We start from the raw sequence: 25,835 nt of genomic DNA, 5'->3' as shown, positions 1-25,835 counted from the left end.
CCATTAGTTTCATGTCAAAATATTCAGACAAGACGCTTCATTGAGAGTTTTATTGTTTAAGGATATGCATTTACATGCACATTATAAAGCAAATAATTAGGGAATACATACGTTTTCAAATAGCATACGTTTCTTTTGACCAAGTTAGAAAATAGACCTGGCACTAGTCTTCAAATAATAATATAAAACTCACAGGAATTTAACAGCCGTTTTTTTACAGAATGAACATAAACAGGGTGGGAATATCCTGCAGCTGGAGGCTTTTGAGGTGCACCGAAACGCTTTTAGTCGACACCGCAGCTTCTCTGATGACCCACTCTTTACTCCCGGACGGCTCACGCTGAGCTCGGCCGGTTGACATCCCAGCAGAGTCATCTGTGGTCAGGCTGAAAATTCACAACAGCTGCTGAACATCTGACGCACAAAATGCTGATCGCTTTGGATAAAAAAAAAAAAAAAAGGGTTTTTATTGCCAACCGGAGCTGACCCACTACACTGGTGAACTGACTTGGCTACTTTAGGGAAACAATTTCAATATATTATTCCTAAAAAATGACCCAAACAAAGATTTTGGTCTTGAGATTTAAAGTATCGTATTGTGATTTTTCAACCTCATGGACTGAACTCTCCTCATGTATTAAAGTAGAGTTTCTACAGGGAAATAATTCAGGTACCATCGACTCCATTAATGGTTGATAGTGAAGAAGTGAACTTTAAACTGCAGTGGCTTGAGAGCAGTCTTTGGTAGGCTAAACAAGCTATTGCGACAGCTAGCATTAGCACTCAGTGGAGGGGTTAGTATGTAGCATCAGGCTTCATGCATTTCAAGCGTTTTATGAGGCAAATATAATTCATTCTCTCGTGATTTTTATGCTTATCATTTGAAGACAATAAGAAGAAATAAAAATAAAAATAAAAACACTATACAAAAGGATTTCCCCCAAAAGGCACTGTGGGTCCACCAAATATAAAATTATTTGCATTAATCATTTGCAATGATCTGAGAAAACAACTTAATTTGTTTTACATTGTATTTAAAATACACCCAAAGCTCTGAATGAAAAATGATATTTTGATTTACTGGGGGAGAATGTAGGCCTTTATCATCATACGGTCACAGCTTAATATTAAATCACTGAAGGGAGTTCATAATTGCACCTTTAAGTATATCCGAGCTTCTTATTGCAAATAAATTGTTTGGTTGACTTAGTGTCAGATTACTAAAACAAGCAAAACAAAGAATGCCACAGTTTTGAATTTAAAAATTTCGCTTTTTTGCTTTTCTCAGTTACGCTGCCTCAGGACTGTACCTCTCATAATTCTATTATGTACTACAAAACTAGATTTTTTACCAATGCAGACAAGGGCTTGTTAAGATGGAAAAATGCAAGATGGCAACTGTCTTAAACCCCAATATTTTAAAAAGAAAGAGGCTACAGTTTGTTGTCGACACAATTCCCACCCCATCACGGTAAAAAGTTTGGACCCAACACAGGGCTTCAACATTAAAACCAACTTTCCCAAAATGGAAAATAAAAATAGGCAAAGACAAAGCACAAAAACATTTTAACAACAGAAAGCAACAATAATAATTTGTCTTATAGATTGATTATGGAAAAATAAAATCTGCTACTGTGTGGACTGGTCCCTCTTAGGTTCAACAATCCTTTAGCTGTGGTGTTTCATGCCATTTTAAGAAGTCACAGAATGAACTGGTGGCACAGCGGTGGACCACAGTGATGACATATCCATCCCCGATTTGCAGATGTCACGAGGGAGATCAGGTTTAGGCTTTAAAATAGCAGCTCACCTTACTATTGTAAAGAATATCACATTTTACTTCTTCCTATCCACCTCTGCTGTGCCTTCAGCTTGGATTCAGTAAATCATTCAGGGGTCAGACTTTGCAGATCATAACGGCTGGATGGCCCTTCTACAGTATCTCACCACCGTCATAACATATTTTACACATGTCCACATACATTCAACTCTACCTACTGACCTGGCTGAAACTTCTGGTTCACACGTCTTGCTTGTTCCGTCACTGAAGAACAGAACCAACCGATCCACTCTGACTTCACTGTGCTCCTGTTTACATTATTCTCTTTCCAACTTGGACCTCGACCTCTCTGTAACTGTATAGACTGACATTCACTTAATATCCCTTCCTCCACATCAGATTCAAATATAATTAGACTTAAACTTATAGCCTCAAACTTCACCACCATGTTCCCAAGGTGTGTGTGTGTGTGTGTGGGGGGGGGATTGAGGAACTCATGAGTGAAAGTAGGTAATAAGGCTAACTTAGTTAGCACCCAAAGAACAGGACAGCTCCTTTAAATATCTGTCTGTATACATTGCTTCCTCGTTGGGCTTACAGGCTGTGCGGCAGTGTTTTTGGTGGTTTCTTTAATATTCTCGTCTTTCTCTGGCTCGGTATCTGCGACGTCGCCTCTGCTCTCCTCGCTGATGTACAGGAACGTCCCACTACTTCCCTCTTTTGGTGAGGCAGGTGGAGAGGACGACAGCAGGCGGTGGGTGAAAGCTGCGTGGCTACTCTGAGGTGGGTAATGCTCCAGGCGGTCGTGCTCCACCTCGGGCATGGGTGTGATGGTGACGTCATTGAAGGTGGTTGCGGGATGATGAGGGTGGGGGTCCGTTGAGGCGGAGCAGGCTGGATGAGCCGGTCTTGAGGTTTCAGGGTCCGAGCAGCTGAGCTCTGATGAGAAGTGGCTACAGTGCGAGTCGGCCACTGAGGGCAGGCTGCCGCTCAGAGACGGTGAATCAAACTCGGAGGAGTTAGTGCTGCGCTGCTCCAGGAGCTGAGCATCCATTTCTCCCTGTGTCTCATTAATTTTTGTGTCTCCCTTGCTGCTGCTGCTGCTGGCTCTTTTCCAAAGCTTTCCTTTGCTCTTCTTGCCCCCTGAAGTGGAGGCTTCCTTGGACCAGGGGGACGAGGGGCAGCAGTGGTTGTCGAGCTGCGCACAGCAGCAGGTGGAGGGGCATGAGCAAGTACCACCGCTAGCACCTTTAAGGCCGGCAGTGCTACTGCTACAGCTGGCTTCATCCAGGCTGCTGCTGGCGCTGCAGTGTCTCACCTTCTCCTGTTTGGATTCCACGTCTGCCTGAACTTCCAGACTATTGTCTCTGCAAAATAAAATCACTCAACATTAACCAACGGTAAAAGAGATCCATTTTTGTTATCTTTCGCATCTTACATGCATATTCACCTGCATATTTATTATGAACAACTGCTGGTAGTCTTACTTTTGACTACAGAACAAACAATTCTATAAACAGCTCAAGTAACCAAAGGAAAAAAGAAACTTTGAATCACCCCACATTTCTTTTTATGTGCCTCCAGCATGACCTTTTACTAACACAGAAAGAATGCAGTACAGTGTATGATGATAAAAACACACAATGACCTTCCTTTAAACAATCTGACCACAGGACGTCTGGCATAAAAAGGTACTAGAAAAACCAGAACTGGGATTTTTTTCCCTTCAAAAATAGGTCTGCTGCAACAAGTATGCTCTGACTACTGACCTTTCCAGAGACATATAGGCATTGAGGATGGATCCTGCCATTGCCTTTGTGCTCGCATTGTCGCTGATTGTCCCAAGACTGACGGTGGCTGACTCTCCACTCAGACTGCAGCGCTCCTTCTGGACATCAGCCTGAACTTCCATCCTGGAAATGACAATTGACACAAAATATACAATAATTCAAGCCTTGATGGGGTGAATACATGTTTGTTTTATCTAGAAGAACACAATCGCAGATAGTAAGAAAAAGATTTTCCACGAGAATACCATGAAATGCATTGAAATAAAAATGTAAATATAAAGTGTGTAAATTCATTAACACGCCTGCATGAAACGAGCACTCTTTTGCTAATTTATGCTTCATTCAGTACCATTCTTTGGCCCAAATCTTAATTAATAATAATGTAGAGATCATTCATTACCTGTTGTAGCAGCTGCCAGAGAGGCTGCCAGTGATGCTCGTCCCAGCGAGGGCTGTGGTGCTGGCATTGTCACTCATGTTGTCCCGCTGAGTGGAACTCATGCCGCAGCGCTCCATGTGGGTTCCACTGACACTGAGGCTCAGGCCCGTCAGGCCACCGACACTCGCCCCGTCTCCGAGGCTGGGATTGTTGAGCCGAGTCTCAGCCACCGAGGTCGTGTCTAAGGAGAAAAAAGGGGGAACAGAAAGTGTAATTTATTAATTTACAAAGAAGAGCCAGGCACACTATTAAGTTTCCAGAAGTAAAAAGAGTTCGAGAGAATGAGGAAGGAAATACCAGTGAAGAAGAATTGGGGCAGGCGACCCAAGAGAACAACAGCAAACAAAAGAAATTGAGGTCAGGGGCCTAGGTTTCCTCTTCTGGAGTTATATCAATGACTTTACTGACATTTACACGCTTTAAATTCATCACGGAACAACAGATTGATTAATTCTTAGGTGTGAATATGTGTCATCAAGTCTCACACCTTATGTTCCTGGAAAGGTCAAAGTCCCTTCTGTTATTTGGATTCATAATTATCATTGGCAGTGTTGACAGAAGGTGTGAGAAATACAATCCATCTCCCTTAACGCCTCCTAGGAAAGCACGACGAGCTCAACCTCACAAAGCCATCAGTTCGACAGTGACAAACACACGCTGACAGGGAAAACCACTGACACTGCGCCAGTCATTTCACACCATCACACACCTCAAAGACTTGTTTCCCATCAACTGTTTTGGCACTTTGTGGGCTATGAATAATCTATATGTACACACAAAGGCACTGACAGGTGTGGGTGTACTTCTGCAAACAAATGTGAACACAAACGTGCTAGTACACACAGCTACCACAACCCCTTGTGTTATGTATGGTTGCTGAAAAAAGATGCTTGTATTTTTCTAAATATTCAGGTGCTGTACTGATTGTGCCAACAATAACGACACATAAGCCAGTGACTGTATGACAGGCGAGGAAAAGTGTATAATATATTGGCAAATTTGTCTCATTCTGACTAAAATTTTTCCTTCGTGAATAAACGTTTGGCATTGACGTTTATAGGAATGCAAAAGTGAGACTGGAATACAATCAGCAAAAGTGCAAAAGTTGAGAAAAAGGCAACAGGTTTATTGATATTCATGTGTCTTAATCTAATATGCTTTATGATTTGTTTAGCTTCTTTGGAATATGGCTGGATGTCACCTAACGTACATTGTTTAATTTATGCATATTTCTATTATGTGATTTATGTATATTAAGTCTGTGTTCTGTGTTTCACTTGACTGCAAGACAAATTTCTATAGTTCAAGTTGTACATTCTTCATACTTCCATAAGAAATCAGTGGCATTGCTTTCCTGTGTTGTTCGTCGTTTTCCATCAGTTACTCACCTGTGGCTGCCGCCCCGCTGCCTATGTTGTCATTTTCGTCATCGAACTCAATTCGCACTCCTTTGCCATTGCCAGCAGACACTCCACAGCCGCCGCTCCGGCACAGTGAGATCGGGACGACTCCGTAGACGTAAGCCAGCATGATGGGAACGCCGATGCCTAGATGACACAATGTAAATACACACACTTAAACAGTGGAAGTTTTATCAAGGCTCAGTGGTAAACTGTAAATATATAGCAACAACATTTCCAAACACTATTTCAAAAAAAACCCCTTTTTAGAAAGAAAGAACAGAATGTGAAAAATGTTTTGGGCCATTTCCACGATGCTATGATGATGCTTTTATAACACTCAATTTAGACTAACGACCCACCGAGGAAAACCTTTTACATAATTTAAATGTTGTCAAGAAACAGATGGTGACAGAGAGAGAGTGAAGAGGAAAAAAAGAGCGAGAGACCCTTCTGTCTTACCAACAGTGACTGCTGCGACCACAGGCGACACGATCACAGACAGCGTCACACCACCAGCTATTACCAAGTTCCTCTTGTGTTTGGAGATGTCTTTCCCCTCATAGCGATTATGGATCTGAGGAAGAGAATCATCATGTCAATTACTTTAAAGAATTATATCTCTGGAACTACAACTGTACCACTGCTAACTGACTTCCGTTTACAGTCTCCCTCTATCTGAATAAACTGCTGGTTTTGAGCACTATTGTTCTTTATCATTCCTCAGCTGTGTGGCGTTAGCTCTCACCTTTCTGCCCACATAGACTGGGATGCCAATGATCATTGCAGGGATGGCAATGCCAGCTATGAGGGCGATGCCCACGGGTGCGCCCACCAATGTGCCGAGCTGCCAGAGAATCTTCTTCTTTCTGCTCCACGGCTTCTTCCCCCAGAAGGTGCAGCCTGACGGACTGAGAGGAGGGAGAGAGGAAATGGGGTAGCGTCAGGGAAAACAGAGGGAGAGAGTGTGAATGAGTGTAAGAACTGAATGGGGGGTAAAAAACAGCTGAAACAATCATTACCTTTCAGCTATTTTTTAAGACCATCTGTGCACAGAACAGACAATTAACCACTATGCGTGCATCACAATACAACAGTGAGTTGATGTTTCTTCCTATCATGATAATGATCCAAGATGCTAATGCTCAGATGCTATTAACTGAAACTAAGATAGGTAGCGAAGAACAAAAACAAAAACATTTAGGGAACCTGTGGCAAAAACAAAACTAAATAACTCTCCAGTTGAAAGCTCTGGAAAACCATCAGTTAAAATGATATTAATATTAATAATGAAATTCAATGCATAACCACAACATTCGTGGTTTCCTTTCATGTCAAACTCTATGCCGTTGGCTCTCAAAAAGGCAAAATGCCAAAGAAATGAAATAACAGGAGGGACAACTGTATCAACTACTGAGTGCAGACACGCAGTTCTCTCTACTGTGCATTTGTCTCACCTTAAATAGTGCAGGTCAGAGATCTCCTTCATGCAGAGCCAGCAAAACTCGCAGCCGCAGACAGCACAGGTCATGTGATTACAGCTTCCGTCATTCATCTTGATGATGTAGGCAGCACAACGAGGACACGGTTTGATGTCATCTCCTAGTGGAGGTTGATTGAGGGAAAGCAAGGAGAGCAGTTTGCATACAGTATTTTCGGTGAATGTTTACAGTACATATTGTATACTATGAATTTATCTGTACCTGAGTATGAAGCTAAAAACAGGTGATGGTTGTGCTAAAGGTACAGATGTGGTATTTCTGTGATCGTTACCTGCAGCTCCACTCTCTTGGCTGTAGCTGAGAGAGGAGGACCTGAAGCTCCTCAGCCGGAAGGTTTGGGCCCTCTGTTGCCGTGCTGTGTCACATGTCTGGTTGGGGTGCCACAGCTGTTTGCAGTGGTAGCAAAACTCTGTCCCACAGCCCTCACGCCCACAGGTGATCTTTGGGCAGCTGGCACAGCCAAACGCAATGACTGCATAACTGAGAGAGAAAAACAAATTCACCAAAATGGTGGTTAGTATTTGCTGGTAGGAGTGCATGTGTGCAGTAATTAAGTACAACACTAGGGGTCAGCAGGCCTAAAATGACAAGTGCAGAGGTAGAGTAAATATCTAATACACTTCTCAGAGGGATGTATTCCTAAAGATGTAGATGGCAGCAGTGTATACTATGGAAGTGTATGTTGCATAAACACAGGAAATTAGCTGACTTTCCATGATGATTTCGCCAGTGAGCTCTGCTGCAATAAATCAGTACTCACATCAGTTCTGCATGACTGCATGTCACCATAGAATCCCTAATCAGTCATTACAATGGTTAATTTGATGGCTGTTATTAAAAGGTAGATAGCATGACCGGGGCAAAGTCCAACACCTGTTTTGTTATGAACATCTAAATCTAATACAACTTGACAAACTGGCATTATAAAAACCCACTGCAACAAAACAACAACAACAAAATGAAAGCCTCATATAAATGGCTTTATTTTCTGTGGAAATACAGTACAGGATGAACTGTTTCCCCTTGCCTGCTGACTCACAAACCTACTTGTGTCCCTCTAGAATGAATAAGATGACACATCAATAATCATTTTGTTGAAAGGAAAGGCTTGGCGACTGCAGAGGGGACAGCAGAGAACCTGGCCAATTAATAAAGTAAGTACATGTATGAAAACCTCTGTTAACCCCTGAGACTGTGGCAGTCATTCAGTAACCCATAGTAGGATTACGATGGGAACATTAGACACAGGCAGTAGGAAAAACAAACACTCGAGCTGACATATGACCGGGTGTTACAACTCTATACTATAAATCACTGTGTGCAAAAGGTCCAGTGTAAATGATCTATATAAAAGTCTGAAGCTTTCATGAAAATGACAATTATGGGCATTTTATTAAATTTTTTTTACAAACCAAATGAAAAAGAAAAAGAAAAGAAAAGAAATCGGGAGATGAATCAATGAGGAAAATAATTAGTTGCAGAAACATGCTCAATCCTTTATCCATGTACTCCTTTACCCAATAAGCTTTAGGTTGTCCTGAAGATAGAAAAGGTGATGAAATGGACATAAAAAATATAAACTTCAGGCCATCTATCTTAGAGCAGAGCAGGGAGATGATATTTATTAAAGGCTTTCTTTTGGATGATTAGAGTTAAGTGTAGTTTCAATCTCAGTGTTTTCATTAGGGACAAAGTTAATAAAAAGATTCAAGTTCAAAAAGAGAGTCTGGACTATGATCAAAGATGCTGTAGGATTTTCGTTATATTTTATATATTTTATAGTAGTTTTACGTCATTTTACGATGCTTTTTAAAAAAAAAAAGTTTCTGTAGAACTGACACACTTTTCAGTATTAGTTAAAAAAAGCTAGTGAAAAGGCCATTATTCTAACAGCTGTGTTGTTACGAGTGTGAAGGGTAAAGCCATTACTGAACTCAGCAATCACTCAAAACTAAGGATGATAACTGAATGCAGGAAATGTGGACTATTAACTACTCCAAAACTCTACAAATTACTAAGATTAGTTTTCTTTCCAACACTCCTACCAGAAACTGCATCAGCAAAACAAACCCAGACTGATGCAAATGCAGATGAGTAGTTTTGATTATGCTGTGTGCATGGTTGTTGTTGTAGCCTTAAGGTGCACTAAACAACAGGTAAAGCAGGGTGACCTAGTGAGCACAGAAATGTTCAGGCCCCTGTGAGCAAACTGTTGAATCCCTACCAGCTCTAAAACATACAAGACCCTGACCTGACCCTCACCTGCACTGTCAGCACCTTGTGAAAAACCCAGAAAAACCGTTCCTCCCTCCGAGAAGTTTCATCAACAACATTTTTTTTAGCAGTGGCTGAAGAAATGGACTGAGGTTTCGCAGTACGTCATCTTGACCTGAAGCTGATAATTTATCACTCAATACTAATACTAATACATAGAAGTCTTGTTCTTTTGTTTTATTCTGTGTGGTACTCTTTTTAACACTTATCCTAGTCTTGCTATTGTTTACAGTGTTATTGTAAAGCACTTTGTCATTCTGTTTAGAAAGTGCTTTACAATAAATAAAATATGAAGATATTATTATTATTATTATTATAATTATAATTCAAAAATACCTACCAGCTTCATTCAACAATTTAAAGTTTTTGTTGTATTTTATCTACTACCACAGGCCAGATTTTGTATATTAGTATGTGTGAAGGGCAACAATAATATACCCAACTTGACTTAAAAATTGTAACCCTCTCACAGCATTATAACATAAATAATTATATTAACATTTAGTTTGAGTTAGTTATTATTAATACTGCACTGAGATACTTTTTACTGTACATATGCTCCTATAGTTCAGACCATTGTGTGGTTGGAAAACTCACAGGTACAGTCTGATAACAATTGGCATCATCGTTACGTCTTTTTTGGCTGACTCATTAGGCTGACAGAATAAACAGGTCTATTACTGCTGCGAGTTATTTATAACTCGGGCATCAATGCAGAAGCTGGGGTGAACTTCAAAAGGCCAGATTACACCCTTGAAGTTTCCTTGATGTAGCTGCTTGCTATGTTATTTTGGGACTCGTGTATTCGTTACATCAGAGGGATGAATCATCAAGTACATCACAGGTAACAGAAATAGTAGTTTTAAAATATGAAATGAAAGCTGTAGTCTGTGGAAATAAAGTCAAATGCTTGAAACCTTTAAATTTCAGTATGCTTCGTTTCCATGAATGTTAGGTGGACAACACTTAATATATTGAGTATGTGGACACAATAATCCACTGTTTAGCCTATATAATTCCTCAGCTGTTGCTCTTACCCACAGTCCGGCGCAGGGCACCAGCGGCAGTCAGGTTCAGCCACGAGCCACCTCCTCAGCATGAACTCCTCATACTTCTCCATGAGGGCTCGGTCCCCCAGGATCAACCGGATGTCATGGGGGTTGAAGCGCTCCGAGCACTCGGGGCAGCAGATGTTGACTCGGGACTCTGAGATCTCGATGCGCAGATACTGTCGCAGGCAGTCTGCGCAGGAGCGGTGGTGACAGGTCATGATGTCTGGGAAGCGCTCGCGTGTATGGCGCAGTAGGCACAGAGGGCACTCGAGCAGCTCTGATGAAGAACCTGATACTGATGAAGTCGATACTGCGCCCAGCGCAGACTGGGCACAAGTTTTGTCATGGAACGTCTCTGGCTGGACACTTTCGGTGCTGACAATGCCTTCAACCCCAGCTGCAGCCTGCAAAGGCCGGGACTTACGCTTCGGGTCGCGGTCATGCCTTCGTCGTCGACCAAAGAGTGAGTGGAGGGACAGACGACGCTTCTTGGGGGTCTTTCTAACTGAAGGGAGGCTAACAGAGGAGGCAGCAGAGTGAAGGTCTCGCTCTGAGCCTGTGCTGCCATGATGCTGCTGGTGCAGGCTGCTCATCACGCCAGAAGGGGCGCCGCTGGTGCTACAACCAGAAATCACCACATCAGGAGTGGAGATGAGGGACGGAGAGAGGGACTGGGGTTGAAGGGACAGGATGGTCAGGGGAGGGGGCTGGGCCGCTGTTAGCTAGGACATAGTGGCTGGAAGCTGGTATAGGAGGTCTGGAAGTCTGTTGTGTGGTCCGTGCCTGGTTTAAATCACAGTGATGAAATGTCGACGTTCAGAGGTAGGACACCAACCTGAGAGACAGAAAACAAAAAACAGAAAATTTAATAATTCTGCAGCAAAAACAGTAATGTGTGTTTGTCAGGCTGAGGAACAATCAATTAACTGGATGTACAACATTTAAAATCTGACAAAATCTAAGACAAAACAACTATCATTGAGGCTTTTCACTGGTCTCTGTGTTAAGGAAAGACCAACTCTTTCATAATTAGGAGTTTTCTGGCTGGCTTCAGGCATTTTCTTTCCAAGCGTGCCTTCTGTGTTTGTTCGTTTGTGTATGCGAGACTGCTTACATAAAATGGCTACAGGCTTTCCCTGGAGTGTGAATTAGTCAAGTGTAGGCAAAACAAAATGAAATCCTGTATTTTTCCCATCATAGATCTCAGATGTGGCCACAGCTGTGTCAATGAGCAGCCACACCTTGCCTCAAATGCTTCCACATGCTCTTATTTTACACAGTGTGAACAACTCACAACAACTCAGCACAATTCATCATCTGTGACAGGAGCGTTTAAGTGAACATGTAGTGGAAGTAGTGCTGAAATACTGAAAGCATTTGAGCATTCAAAGAGATATTTCTCAAACGTTTTATTGCACAAATAAGAAACAAATTGTTGTGTGCCAGGGTGTTTTAACCACAGACAGACAATGGCACCTGATTTTGTGCTCTATCGACCTCTTAGCAGCAATAACCCTGATTCCAATAGTAAAAAACATTTCAAAGAATGCTGGATAAATGAGCTTTAAACGGGTCAGTTGGGAAATTAAAGATTTGAATGCCAACCTATTGCAGCTTACAAGATACAGTCTGTAGATTTTTGCAGACCAGTCCAAAGTCCAGATCGTTAAAATCAATAACTGTTGCCAAATCGGGTTATAACGCAGCTTCATGTCACCTGGTGTGTGCCAAGCTTAAGTGGAGAAACTGCCTGTTTTATTAATGCCCTCAAATGTGTCCGACTCATCTCTCATTTGAAAACTACACTGCAGACAAACGACTGACATCAGCAAGAAGTGCTGTAGCTGAGGGCTATGCAATGTTATTAAAAAAAAATACTCGCATCTCCTTAAAGGATTATTGCTATTTAACAATTAGACACAATTTACCGTGTTGATTTATTAGTTTGTTTCATAACAAACAAAGACATTCTGTGCCCTAGTTAAGAGGCTCCATCTTTAGTTTAAAAATACAGTATGGCAATATGTAGTAGTTTAGCCGACTCCAGTGACAGTCGGCACCGGAGCTGAGAGCGTCGGAGCAGCCAACAGACACAGGTCGTGCTGCCCTGCTTCGCATCGTGCTGGTAAGGTCACGGTCTGTAATGCCATCGCTCCTGCCTCGCTCTGTGTGCAGTGACGCAGTTTAAACTCGGGGTCTTCTCAACTGATGATTCTAGTCGTCCACTTTTAAATGGCAGCTCTCATTTGAACAACTTTCGTATCTGTGCGATAAAGAAAAACAGCATTACAAGAAGCTACGTGGAGCAAAGTGATTCCCTTCTGCTTCTGTATGCTCTGGAGTTTGTGTGTGTGTGTGTGTTTGTCATTAGGGACTTATTTCAGGAAACTTCCAGAGGGAGCCAAAAGGTGACTAATTAACAAGCCCACTGCAGATCTGAACTGGGACAGCAGTCCAGCAAAGTGCAAACAGTCTCATAACCTAGAAACCTTGGTCGGAATGGCTGCGGTTTTTCTCCCCTCATGATGACATGCAGGCAGCATTTAAGTTTTACTATAGCTACTTAAATGTTAGAGGAAAGTTTTAAAAGACTTTCTTTTAGCTGCCCAGCCAGAAGCCGTATTCAGCCTGGTGCCCTAGACTGCACTTGTTTAGATGCCAGCTCTCCTTCCTCTACCATATCAACCAAATATTTCAACTTGAATTAATTCTGCATTAACAACCAAAGCCCTTCAAAACGCTGTAGGTTATTTCTGTGCGCCCAACAACTCGGAGCAGATTTCAAACCCGAGGCATGAAATTGCAAAACTTCCGTCCACTTCTTCTCCAACAGTGGAAAGCAGACTCTCGTCACAAGTGGCCACTCGATGTGCATTTGGGAGGATGTGTGATGCCAGGAGTAAACAGCGATCCATCGCACACACATCTGAACTACCTGTCAGGATGTGATGCAGGAGCTCATACACTGTTAGCAGTGGAATATACAGAAGGCTACTGTGACACAGCTGAAAATAAGAGAGGAAAGATGTATGAGGCTTACAGTTCTAAGCAACATTTCAAAAATAAACCAGCAGTTATCTTGCTGACAAAACTTAAGTCTGTGTAGGACAAAGGGAACTAGTTGGAAATGGAAAGGCCTGAACATTTAGGGACTGGTTACATACAGTAAAAGGTTTTACAAACAATAAAGGTTTTGACAACAAAAACAGACGTAGAAGTTATTTCCCATGAGAGTTTACATTGGGGCTCCTCCACACGCCTGGATCGTAACACAAAGATAAAAAGCGCTATAAAATCTGGGCAGTGTAAACATCGAGTCCTTTTGTTCACATTCAGTGTACAGACACTGCGATATCAAGGTGATAACAGGACTGTTAGGACTTGGAAACAACACTTCAAGCAATAAAAACCGCTGATGTTTCTCAGACAGCGGAGTGAAAAACACGACTGCAGTTTTAAAGGCAGCAGGGAAATGCTCGCAAGACGATTTCTCACAGGAGGAAGGTGAACGTAGCTGCTAGTGAGTAAGACTGCACACACAGGGAACTAGTTGGAGCTCTAATCCATTTAGTTAAATTGAGTTACTGGATGATACAATATCCTCACTTAATTATTATTATAATGCATTTACTGTGTGACGTAGTAGCTCTTCTCCTTTTCTCAGAAGGTTGTGGTGTAATTTCATAAACGCATATTAAGCTCTGATGTTATGGCGGTCATCAGTTCTGTTATAAACGTAGGACTCAACAAAGTATCTCCGAGTTGCTTTATCAATTAGGTTGTACATCTGACATTTGTGTGCCTCTCACAATAGACTTTGTTTGTTTGTTTTTTACACTCAAACAAACAAACACGGGGCGTGGAGAACTAGATGTTCAGCAGCCACATTTAGCTGATTACAATGTTCAAGTAAATGAAATGTAAAGTTAACCTATGCGCTGAACTCGGAATTAAAGACAAATGAGAGATGAAGTCGGAACCATAATTGCATCTCATCAAACCATTAGCACTGCAGCCAAGCTGTAAAGAATAATGTGTTTTAATTAGTGGGTTTGAAAGTCACAATTACAACCCAAAGCCTGCACATGACATCTAAAATCTAAGCAACACAAAACACCAGAGGGTAAGGCAACATGAGACTGGTGATGTGACACGATTAGACAGTTTTGTTGGTGCCACTTCTTTAAGGTGTGTCAGGGCAAATGCTGCCACTGACTCAAAGGCAGAGACATGGTACAATACTTTATCCTGTATAACCGTACAGAGAAATTAACTGTTAAACCTTACGTGAAATAAGAGCTTCACTACTAGGACACATTTAAACACTGAACACTTCTTTAGCAGCAGACTTCCAGAGCTATTCTTGAGCACTGAACTGTGTCATGGAGCAACAAAAACAGAAAATGCTTCTCTGATGATTAAGCTAGTGACCATGAAGATCCACTGCGAGGCGAATCTGGTTCTGGCTAAAGCGATGTCCTAACACAATAATTCCACATCACAGCAAAGCCCGATGATGTATTGGGTCAACCAGCCAAGTCACGTGAGCAAGAGGAAATTTTAACAAGACAGAAGAGCAATTTCAAGCAACCCGCAAGTTGATGTGAAATTACACTCCCAAGGCGCAATCAAACTGGAAAAGCCTGCCTCGGCACTGTACCGAGAGTGAGTGGGACTTTCCATGTGACTGCGGTGGGTGTGTGTTTCTGTTTGTGTGTGTGCACGCACATGCATGTTTTTAAGTTCTGCGGCCCGGGGGCAATCACATGCAACCGCGGCTCACACACTGGGATGGTGTCCCAGTTCCCGAGACAACCCCCGTGGGCAGGAAGCGAACTGCGGCAGAATAAAATGCTTTCAACCTTCCGTCAACTCTTAAAAGAAATCTGAGTTTGCATCAGCTGATGCTACACTATGATTACCATTGTAACGTGATTTAAATCTGTGGTCTTCTACTGGAGGGACAGGTCGACGCAAGGTTACTCAGATGTTTTGGGAGTCACGCTATAATTTACGTGTCAAGATGGTCGGGAAAAAAATAGTAACAAAATGTGTCACTTGGGGCTGCAGTGGTAATGGCTTTAACAAGTATGGCCGTTCAGACCACGAAGCAATAACATGTTGGCTCCTGAATCGCAATAAACAAAATAAATCCAGGTTTCCATTGCCTGTAATTTTGCAGAGAGACAATTAGGTGCATAACTAAATTTCAGTGGAGCATTTTATATTACAGGTCTGCGTCTGCATACTGGCACGTCAAAACCCTGATTTATAAATATGTTTTGTAATTTTTGGGGGTAAATTAATAAGCGATAAACATTCACATTATAACTGCTCCAAGGCGCTTCTTCTGTTTCTAAAGTAAATAGAAGAGCGGCACGCAAATAAAACTAGGCAAACCGACTGTATTCAACTCCTTCTTTGGAACTCAAAAACAAATATATAACTTTGTGCTGACGTGAAAATGTATCACCTCCCTTAACCTTTAAGTAGTTTCACAAATATCAGCACACAGCAGTAAGATGGGTCATCTCCTACAGTCTAATTAAAACAGCATTAGTGGTTTTACAGTCCCAGATACATGCGACGAATGGGGGGAAAGGAATAATTACTGGATGGTATAGTTTAAATTGTGTACAATGTTTTATTTACATGACACTGAAGGAAATTTCAATGTAAAATGTAACTTAAGCCAGACCTAATCTCAACTGTTCGCTTGTTCACGCTTTTAAATCCACCAGGCTTAAACTTTACCAACAAGTTGGTTAAAATGCATTTGTCTCTTTGGATTATAGCCATACGTATACTGGATTGTTGAGGATAACGTTATAGTGGCCAGTGTGAAGTATTTTACGGAAACAAACAACATACATATACATTGTTAATAAAGATCCCTTACATTTTGTTATTAAAGAATTGTGAGAAAGATGCTTAGCTTGGCTCTTCTCTAATCTACTTCTCCTATTTTGGACAAAGTTGTAGTTGAACCACCACATCTGACACAACATCCACACTGTACTCTCTCGTCTCTAACGCCTGGTTGACAAGTTTGATTTAAAATGGAGTATATTTGAGTCCGAGTGGGTTTTGTGTGAACAGGAGTGTTTTAAAACGGGAATCCCTTCTGTGCTTCTCAATGCTGAGGTGCCAATTTAGGTACGGAGAATGTAAGCTTCCTGGGCTTTTGAGAGTGTGGTAACTTAACGCCTACCTTCAAAGAAATCCTACATACAATGATCAGCTTCTGACACTGGAAACGAGTGGCTCAGAGCGCCCATCGCGTACACTAATTTCCGGTGACATTCCAGCCAGAGGTCAGACTTCCTGATCATGACAATGCATTCAGTTATTAACGGTTTGAGACAGAGGCCCAGAGACGGGATGAAACGCTCTTTTTTTTTTAACGTAACTTGTTTACCTTCCATATTTAGAGGAAATATGTCAGCTTTTCTGAAACTGTCACTGCTGCCTACGCCACAGTACATCCTTCTGAAGAAAGATCACACTGGGGGGAAAAAAAAGAAGTTATTGTTAGACTGCCCAGCATTCACCAGGTGGAGGCCAACTTTCTGTCAGCTGGACGTTGAAATAACCCTGTGGCTTAATGAATCTCTATTTAGCCCATTATCTGCCAGCCAAAGCACAATAATAATGTCTGACGTTCAACAGAAAGTGGGGACAGGAGAGAGTGTCTCTGAGGCTGCTTTCAGCACTATTTACCAAACAGCCTGATTTACAGCCAACAGGCCCACGGTACTTTTCCACTGTATCTGCTACACTATGATGAGGAAACGGCGTCATTTCAATGTGTCATTAAAACTTCAGATGAACACAGTTTATCATGTCAAAAAGCAATTTAAACATGGGGGGGGGGGGGTATTATTTTGCCATTTCTCCATTCATCACCATGGAGACAGCAAATAAAGACTGCTTGTGTTTGCCCCAGCTACAGAAGGAGATACCGTTTGTCTACTTCATACAGGCTCTTCTATAAAGTACAAGAGCCATGTCGTGGATGTATTGAGAGACTAACTTGTTGCTGCTCATTCATATTAACGACAGCTTGGTTTTTTAAAAAGAGTTTCTCCCACTAGTATTTCTGGGTCTCTGGGCATCACGTAAACTACAACCTCCACTGTGGCCACAACACAACACAACACAGTGGGCTTGAGCTACGACAGGACCCACGTGTGCAGCTATGGGCCCTTACCACCAGGAGACATTAAAAGGTGCCCTGTGGAGTTTTAAACGTAGGTTTATACAGCGTTGCTCACCAGAACTTACTGTGTGTCCTTAAGGTCTAACGAATGTGATCAATGTATTTGTTTTCTAAACATAAACATTTGCAAAGCAGATTTTTCTTTGGAACTTTGTCACCAGCGTTGTTTACATCCATGTTTATTCTCTAGCAGTCTTCTTCTTCCCCGTCTATGCTGTTGCATTGCTGCTTATCTTGGCGCCGCCAGTAGATCAGTGGAGAAAGGAACAGTGTCTCCGAATGTGTTCTGAGCGACGGGATCTCAACGTGTCCTCAATTCACACCTGCGCTTTGAGCCGTGCGCCGTGATCAGATCACCCGAGATGCATGTTAATGCCAGGTGTAGACGGGGCCATGGGGGACAGAACGGGAGACACTGGGTGAATCCACTCCATCACTTTATACCACAGTCCCCTCACTGGCCGCCTGTTCTGTTTGTCTTTTCACCCCGAACAGCAGGGGGGAAGGAAGCAGATGGGTGGTGTGATGGGTCAGACAGCTCTGTTCCTCTCTGCTCCAGCGAAGGAGGAAACAAACACCAACAGCTATTCACAACTTACCAGCAGTGCTAAGGCTCACCGTCTAATTAAAAGCCACGACTGCTTCAACTCCTTTACATTTATTTAGCAAGAAACCTTAAAAGAGATGCGGGGGAAATGTGTGAATACAATGAAAGAGCTTTTTGACCTTATTTGTTAGGTAAAGGACTAAAACATACACCATGGAGCATGATCTATATATTATCTAAAGATAAGATACTACTGATTCTTAAATTACAGTCTCCATTGAGAGACTTTAAGTTGATCTTATCTGGATCCAAGTAAACTCTTTGCATTTACCTATAGATTAAGAGGAATTTAAAGATAACCACAGGCTGTGATAATACTTCCTTTTGGTGCCGCGTAACAAAAGACAAAGACCGACTGAAATAGAAAAACCATCCCTAGCGTTCATAAAATAAACATGGTCACTATCTGTCCCTGGTGTGCAAACATTTTTTGAGCATTCGTCAAGTTAAAGGAAACGTTGAGATGAGTGCCAGTTCTCTATCCACACAGACAGGAGTCTCTTTCACAGGCACAACCGGCATACAACACTGTCAATATGTTAATGTCAGATATTTTTCAACATAAAATATGATCAGAATGTTTCCCCCCGTACAACTGGCCAGAAAATGTAGGTCAGTTAACCTTAAGCTAGTTCAGACTGCGCCCCACTTGAGATCTTCTACAAATAAGGGGTGGGTTAGTTGGTGGAAGCCCTCTGGGTCAATAAGTGACAAGAAGAACAAGAATTGCTTCTTTCACCACTAGTTTACTCACAGGTAACAATAACTTTATGTAAGATGAAAAATATGGGCTTTAAAGACATAATTCAAAATTATGTAAGACAACAGAATATGCTTAAAATAACCTAAAGTGTCAATATTTGTATGTAAGAACAAAACACTGTTCTGTGGTGAGAAATGCCACCGGTGGCAAGACACGAGCTGGAAGTCGTGTCATTTCAACACACGTCCCACAATATTACCAAACTCAGGAGAATAAACCGTTTCAGTTTACATTCAGCGATTCTGAAACTGAGGTTTAACAGTAAGAGAAAACTAAGCACTACGTATGACTCACTGACAGAAAGCTTTGTTTAGCTTGCATGCTATAAAAGTTGCACAGTAAATAAGGAAAGAACTGTGCCCAGCAATTGACCTGTTATCTGTTCAGTAAAACACTGTTGACTGTGCCATTAAGTGACGGCATTAAAACAACGTAGGAGAACATTTCCCATTCGCTGAACCGGGCCTATGTTTAGCAACGAGTCCCTGGTGGTGGAAGAAGTATTCAGCTCATTAAAACAACTGTAAGTCCGACATTTAACCTTACTTAAAAGAAGTACTTATTGGGAGCTAAATGAACTCATTAAATACCAGAATGGGCTCCGTCAGAGCTATTTTTTATACGTTATACTATTAGATAATTATTTTATTGATGGATTAACATGGACCCTCAGCTGACTGAGGTAAAACTCAGTTTATATTCTGTCAGGTGGCTTAATTCACTGTACAACAAACAAAGCATTGTATTTTAGAGGTTCATTATAGGTTTTTAAAATCCTAATCTGCAAAGCAACTAGTAATTGCAGATGTCAGGTGAATGTCGTTGAGTAAAAAGAAGTACAACCTCTTCCTCTAAATATAGAGAAGTCGGAGGATAAAGTAATGTGAAAGTAAAATTAGCTTTACATGAATTACTTGCTGTAAAAATGTGAACCAAAAACAATGAAATGCCCAAACAAACGGCATCAGATGTCCCACTCACTGACTGCACACCGGTAAATTATTAGCACATATAAACACATTAAACCTTTAAATAAAACATAAGTATGGCAGGGTCAAAGCATAACTTAAGTGTACACTACAGTCACAGAAAGCGAAACAAACCAGCCTCTAACGTTACACTCATCGGTCCAAATGGCTGTGAATGCAACACAAATGTAGTGAAAACAATAAATGAGTGGTCTAAAGTGATTAAGATCTCCTATTTAAGCTAAAAACAAATAGGTGAACACGTCTTTTACAGCCCTAAACCGCACAGGGCAAACAAAGTACCGCAATGAGGATATTGTGGGTAACGTTATTTCCCATCCAAAAACCCCACCGGCACACGTAGGCTTGTTTGTCCACATTAAACTTCAAGGAAATTATAAAAAAAAAAGGGGCTTTACATGTGTCGACTGACCCTCGGCCTCGGAACCAAATTGTTTTTGGACTTTTCCACCTGGCTAACCAGCGTTAGCCTGCTAGCTAACGCAATCAGATGTGGCTAGCAGGGAAGCTAGTGCCCAACTTTAATCGCCCGAAGAGTTGCAGACAACCGAGCTACGGCGTTTGTTCGCTTGTAAATCATTTAAAACATCCACATAATGCTTTATAGAAGTTTAACGGGCATGCAAACTTCACCCGGTGCCAGCAGAGGCTTTCCGCTGACCCAGAGTTTAGTCTAACAAGCTACCAAAGCTAAAATAAAATAAATAAAAAAAACGAGCTAGCTTCTCGTCAGTGTCGAAGAGGGAGGAAGTTCTGATCTGTGTGGTATTAAAGCGATATTCAGCCTGTAAAGGTCTTTCTCGGGGACAACACTTACCCGGTAAAGTTTCCCCTCGGCTCCTCTTACTTCACTACAGAAGTGTACACCGCTGTCTCCATTTCCCCTTTCAGTCGTGGTTAACTAAACAGTTGTAGTTGCAGAAAACTTCTCCGGACAGTCTGAGTACATTCCCCCGTGAGTCTGACTGAAGTTGTTAAGCGAAAGAGCGACAAATAACATTTACACTTCCGCTCGCGAATGTTCGCTTTTCACAATAAAAGACCACCCATCCAGTTTCGGCCTAAACGAAAAAACATAGCCAGTGGTAGAAGAAGTTCCCACATTTAATAACACTGTAAGAATACTCAATTATTAGTAAAACAAGTAACTCATTTACATTTTTATTTAACTATAAGAATTAGAATACCTATTATTGGCCAGGTATTTGCACACACAAGGAATCTGACTCCTGTTTTATGTTGTTCTCAATGTACAAACAAAGATTAAGCATAAGTAAACAGGACAACAAGCTCAACAAAATAGACATAAACTACTATGTACAGTTATACATACATATATATATATATATATATATATATATAAACAAACTAAAAAACAATACACATAACCTACATAAGGTAAATGGATCTGACAGTATATGCAGTATATAGGTAGATGTATTTGAATGATATGTGTTGATGTTTGAAAAAAATACAATAACAATAAAAAATAGTAATATAAATAGTTTTCAGTTGCAGTGGATGTAAGATTGGAGTCAACTGTTTGTCCTGTTCCTGCACCTGTTACAAGTATAATGTATTAATAAGATTTACTCAAAGTCAATGTGAAAGCATGCTGGTCTCTAGAGTGTCCTATTACTGTATGCATAATAATATTCAATAATGAGGAAAAAGGTAAACTTTCAAAAACTAGATAGTTGTGGACGGTGTGTTTTCAAAGTTAATTTTATTTTAGTTAATAGGCATGTGTAAAATAAAATACATAAAACAACCAAAGAACCAAATCAACACCAAACAACTTTCAGCAATTTGTTTCAGATTAGTTTAGTAAAATGAACCAAAACTTCCTGCCACGTAGAAGGACTTCAAAGAACTAAACTACAACATACATTCAACTACTAATATGAAATGTCCCCATGACTTATGTAATAGTGTAATATTGTGTCTGCTTTTATTTGTAAGCCACATCGCTCAATCGGAACATTTCTTTCTGGTAGCAACCGTCAACTTGACACCATTTCAGTCCCAGCCAGTGTTTATGTAGTGTTGAAAATACTGCCACCCTGTGGTCACCGGAGAGGAGTCTTACACCCATCATGTATGACTGTAACCTCAACCAGTAACTAAGTCTGAACCATGACATTTAATGTTCTACCTTACGGGGAGCAGCTAAAATTACATCCTTTAGATTATGATGCTTGAGTGTTTTTAAACATTACCTCGAGGCTACTTGGTAGTTTATAAGAAACATTGTTTTCAACTTCCTCTATCTTGTGTAAACCATCAGTTCTCACGGCATAGCCTGTATGATGACAAAGTACTATGATATCTACAATTCTCCCTTAAAACCTTTGACATTTAGATGAAATTGTTGTGTAACATATTGTATAAACCTATGTGAGCTGTATTCATTTTCAAGCACCGTAGCTATATCACAATTAATGTGTATTCTGTGTCCTATCAAAGTTGCCTTTTTATGGCCACATGATGATAAAAACTGAATATTGTAGATGTCTCCTGCATCACTTCTAATTCAATATAATATATATTAGATTTCTTTACATATGTTTGGTTCATGATCTTAACTTAACTTAAAATAATGTCCAGTGGGCTTTCAACCATGCCTGTCCAAACAAGGTTGTTGTATGCTGATTGTTAGTCAAGGGGGGAGTCGTCATATCACTGTAAGTGTCTTTATGTTTCAGACATGCTCAAACCTGTCCTTTATTTAACCAAGCAGACAATCTCATTTGGTTTTTCTCACCTCTGTTTCTTAGTAAGTAGTAGTAAAGAAAATGGAAAAAAATAAAAGGCCAGTCAGCTGTGACACTGAGGGAAACCTGTGTTAGATGAAAAGGAAAATGTGCAGCAGCTCTGTAACATTAGAAATTCTGCTTTTGTCCTCTGTGCTGATCTGTAATCAGTCCCATAAGAATTATATTACTGAGGTCTTTGTCCAGCACAATGAGCACATTTCTGTTTTATGGTGTTCGTCAACAAAGTGCTTTCAAGTTACACAGATTATGTTACTGTTGAGTGTTTTCTCTGTAAGAAATGTTGATTTTAAAATTCAGATGAAGTAAGTAGTTCTAATAACTATTATGAGTCACCTACATCACATAATGCCAGTAAATCTGTAAATATTTCTTGAAAGCTTTAATAATTTTTCAATTAAAATAATTCAAATAACCTGTAATTTTATCAAGGACGACATGATCCATTTTGAGAGCTATATTAAAAGGTTAACACATTGTTTTGAATTGGTTTAATAAATAATTGTTAAAAATGTCACACTCACCTATAATCTTTTTATATTTTTTATAAGTTTAAGTATAAGTACAAATTAAAATGCCCCAAACTCACTGGGTCCAGCGTCTTAAATGTGAACAGTTGCATTTTTTTCTAGTTTTCTATTATATCAAACTTAATAATATGGGTTTTGGACTGTTGGTCGAACAAAACAAGCAATTTAAAAATAATAATAATAATATTTTCCAATATTTTATGGACCAAATGATAAATCAATTAATAAAATATAATAATAATCAATCAATCAGTAATTAATGATAATGAAAATAATAGTTAGTCCTACTATGATTTGACTTTGTTATCACTTTCAATTTAGATCCAACCAACTAGTTACTTTACTTCCACTTGCACTCCATTTGCACTGTTCACTGTTTGCAATGTTTACTGTAGCTACTGTTACTTTTATACTGTTAATTTTGTATATTATATACATACATAATACTAACATATTATATCTATCTTTTATCTTATTTTTGATTCTGGTTCTTAAGGTCCAGGGTTTTTAATTTGAATTTAACTATTCTGTGTTAATGGTATGTTTGTTATTTTTATGCTACTGGATGGGCTTGAATTTCCCTGGGGATTAGCCGATAAAGTATCTTTCTATCTATCTATCTATTAATCTATTAACGGTAACGTATCTATCTATCTATCTATCTATCTATCTATCTATCTATCTATCTAGGTCTAAAAGTTGTAAAATGAAACCTGAACATCACGACAATTACTGTCAAACTAATTCACACACAATGACTTCCTCTAAATTAAAACACATTGATAAATGAGTGTAAAACACACATCTGACCCATTAGGCGAAATTAAATGTATTAATTATCAAAACGGTTGCTCCAGAGTGAGTGACAGTTCAACATCTCGTGTGTTCACTGAATATCTTTGCTGCGTTTCGGTCTGACAGCTACAGGAGGACCTCTCTGTTGGCGCATGCGCAGCTGTCGCTTGATGGAGATGTCAACTGCCTCGGAGAGACAGCGGACAAACAAGCAGCGAGGACTCGTTAGCGTAGGGAAGTAGTCTCCGACCAAAAGCCTCTCTAGCCTGGTTAAAGTAATGAGGTAGACAGTCGGACAATTAATTACACACACCGTGATTTAACCAGACTGACGCTGCCACAGTGAACATGGACCAGGAGTTTGAAGAGATAGATTCAGAGGGCCGGTGGCAGAAACTGTACCTAGTAAGTCTGTTAGCACAGCTAGCATGGAGCTAACATAAATAGTCAGTACTTAAAGCGCGCATTTGATTTAGCAAGCTAGGCTAGCTCGGCGAGTATCCGATGTTTAGCTTGTTATTCGCGGCTAGTTTCCTTCGTTTCTGTGTCATCTTGTTTCTTTTCCCCCCGTTTGGGTTTGTTTTGAGTTGGTCTAAATGCTGCAACACGTTTAACGCTATAACGTAAATGTTGCCGTACGTGTCATAAGCCTGTGCATGTGCTTGAAGCTCATTGTGATTAGCTGCTGTAGCTCTTCCCTTGCTTGACTTTTATAACACAGCCTAAACGTTTACCCTTCGCAGCAGCGCTGAGAGCAGCTGTGGTTTGTACACTAGTTATTGGGCAAACACATTGCAGATAGGATGTCTTTGGTTTTCTGCCTGCTGTGCTGAAATAGTGGTGGGCTGTAGTGTTTGTCTGTTGATTTCTCCTCCCTAAACAATCCTTGTATTGTCTTCAGGAAATCAGGAATCAGTCCCACGAGTGCTCCTACAAAGTGGCAAAGTATCCAGAGAATCGCAACAGAAACAGATACAGAGACGTCAGTCCATGTAGGTGAACATTTGTGCAGTCTGTGTCTCTTAAACTCTCCAACTCTGTCAATTTACAACATCCCAAATTAATTTTCTCTCTCATGCCGCCTGCAGTTGATCACAGTCGGGTGAAGCTGGAAAACACAGAAAATGACTACATCAATGCAAGTCTGGTAGTCATGGAGGAAGCCCAAAGAAGTTACATATTGACTCAGGTAAATCCAAGGCTTTTTAGATTAGATTAGATATACTTTATACTGCCTTCATTATTAATATTATTATTGTTATTTTGACTAATGGCTTGGTCTATAAAATGTTTTTTTAAAATGGCTGATTGGTGTGATTATACACTAATAAAAACATACTATTAATATTCAATTCCTGCCAATAGATTCTCCTAAATGTTACTCACTGGATCATTTAAACAAGTAATCATCAATTCATCAAAATAGTTACATCTGAATTTTATGTCAACTTACTAATAATTAATCATTTTGTCTCTAAAACGGTTCACTGTTCCTCTAGCAGAGGTCAGTTAAATGGAAATTGTGGTGGCCAGAAAAACAAATCGGTGTGTCTGCTGTCAAAAGCTGATTGGCTGAGCACGCCAGTTCTATTTTCTTTTTCTGACTTATGTCTGCAAATGTTTATGTCACTGATAAGTTAAATGCGTGCATCACTTTCTAATCTTAACTGGAGGAGTCTGTGTGGGTTTGTGTGGCCATGTAGCTACAAAATAAAGCAGAGCTGGCGATTCGAATGTGCTCTCTTTCAGATGCTGTTGAAGTTTGCTTTGAAATATTTAGTAATAAGTGAATAGTAGCCTATTTCAATTACAAAACACTTTCATAATCTATTATTTATCAAGAAGTATTATTGATTGTTTTTACAAGCACAGAAAATAATTAAATGAATGTTATTTATTGATTTAACTAGTGCAGTGCCCG

The 25,835-nt window shown here is 40.4% G+C and overlaps 2 protein-coding genes across 3 annotated transcripts in view; one reads left to right on the top strand and one right to left on the bottom strand.

The window, feature by feature from the left end:
- Window positions 1–35: 35 nt before the first annotated feature.
- Window positions 36–20,792, bottom strand: LOC118342567 (E3 ubiquitin-protein ligase RNF19A-like). The gene is made up of 10 exons (XM_035681155.1): window positions 20,633–20,792; window positions 10,223–11,072; window positions 7,183–7,391; window positions 6,867–7,011; window positions 6,158–6,320; window positions 5,872–5,986; window positions 5,398–5,556; window positions 3,971–4,190; window positions 3,550–3,693; window positions 36–3,147 (listed from the first exon to the last, which is right to left on the bottom strand). The coding sequence occupies exons 2-10, from the start codon at window positions 10,828–10,830 to the stop codon at window positions 2,337–2,339; spliced, it is 2,574 nt and encodes an 857-aa protein (XP_035537048.1). The 5' UTR covers window positions 10,831–11,072; window positions 20,633–20,792; the 3' UTR covers window positions 36–2,336.
- A 3,287-nt stretch (window positions 20,793–24,079) lies between these two features.
- Window positions 24,080–25,835, top strand: part of ptpn2b (protein tyrosine phosphatase non-receptor type 2b) — a 13,498-nt gene continuing 11,742 nt past the window's right edge. For both annotated transcript variants that reach the window (XR_004797495.1, XM_035681178.1), the window contains exons 1-3: window positions 24,080–24,319; window positions 24,816–24,906; window positions 25,003–25,103. Coding sequence is in view for 1 of the 2 variants with exons in the window: in XM_035681178.1 (XP_035537071.1) it covers window positions 24,263–24,319; window positions 24,816–24,906; window positions 25,003–25,103 (249 nt within the window). In the remaining variant the exon portion in view is untranslated. The remainder of the gene's footprint in view (window positions 24,320–24,815; window positions 24,907–25,002; window positions 25,104–25,835) is intronic.

The sequence above is a fragment of the Morone saxatilis genome, unplaced genomic scaffold, assembly GCF_004916995.1.
Source record: "Morone saxatilis isolate NCDOM2014 unplaced genomic scaffold, NCSU_SB_2.0 Contig9, whole genome shotgun sequence".
NCBI lineage: Eukaryota > Metazoa > Chordata > Actinopteri > Moronidae > Morone > Morone saxatilis.
The sequence above is the reverse complement of the archived record's forward strand: the minus strand, read 5'-3'. Positions and strand labels throughout refer to the sequence as shown.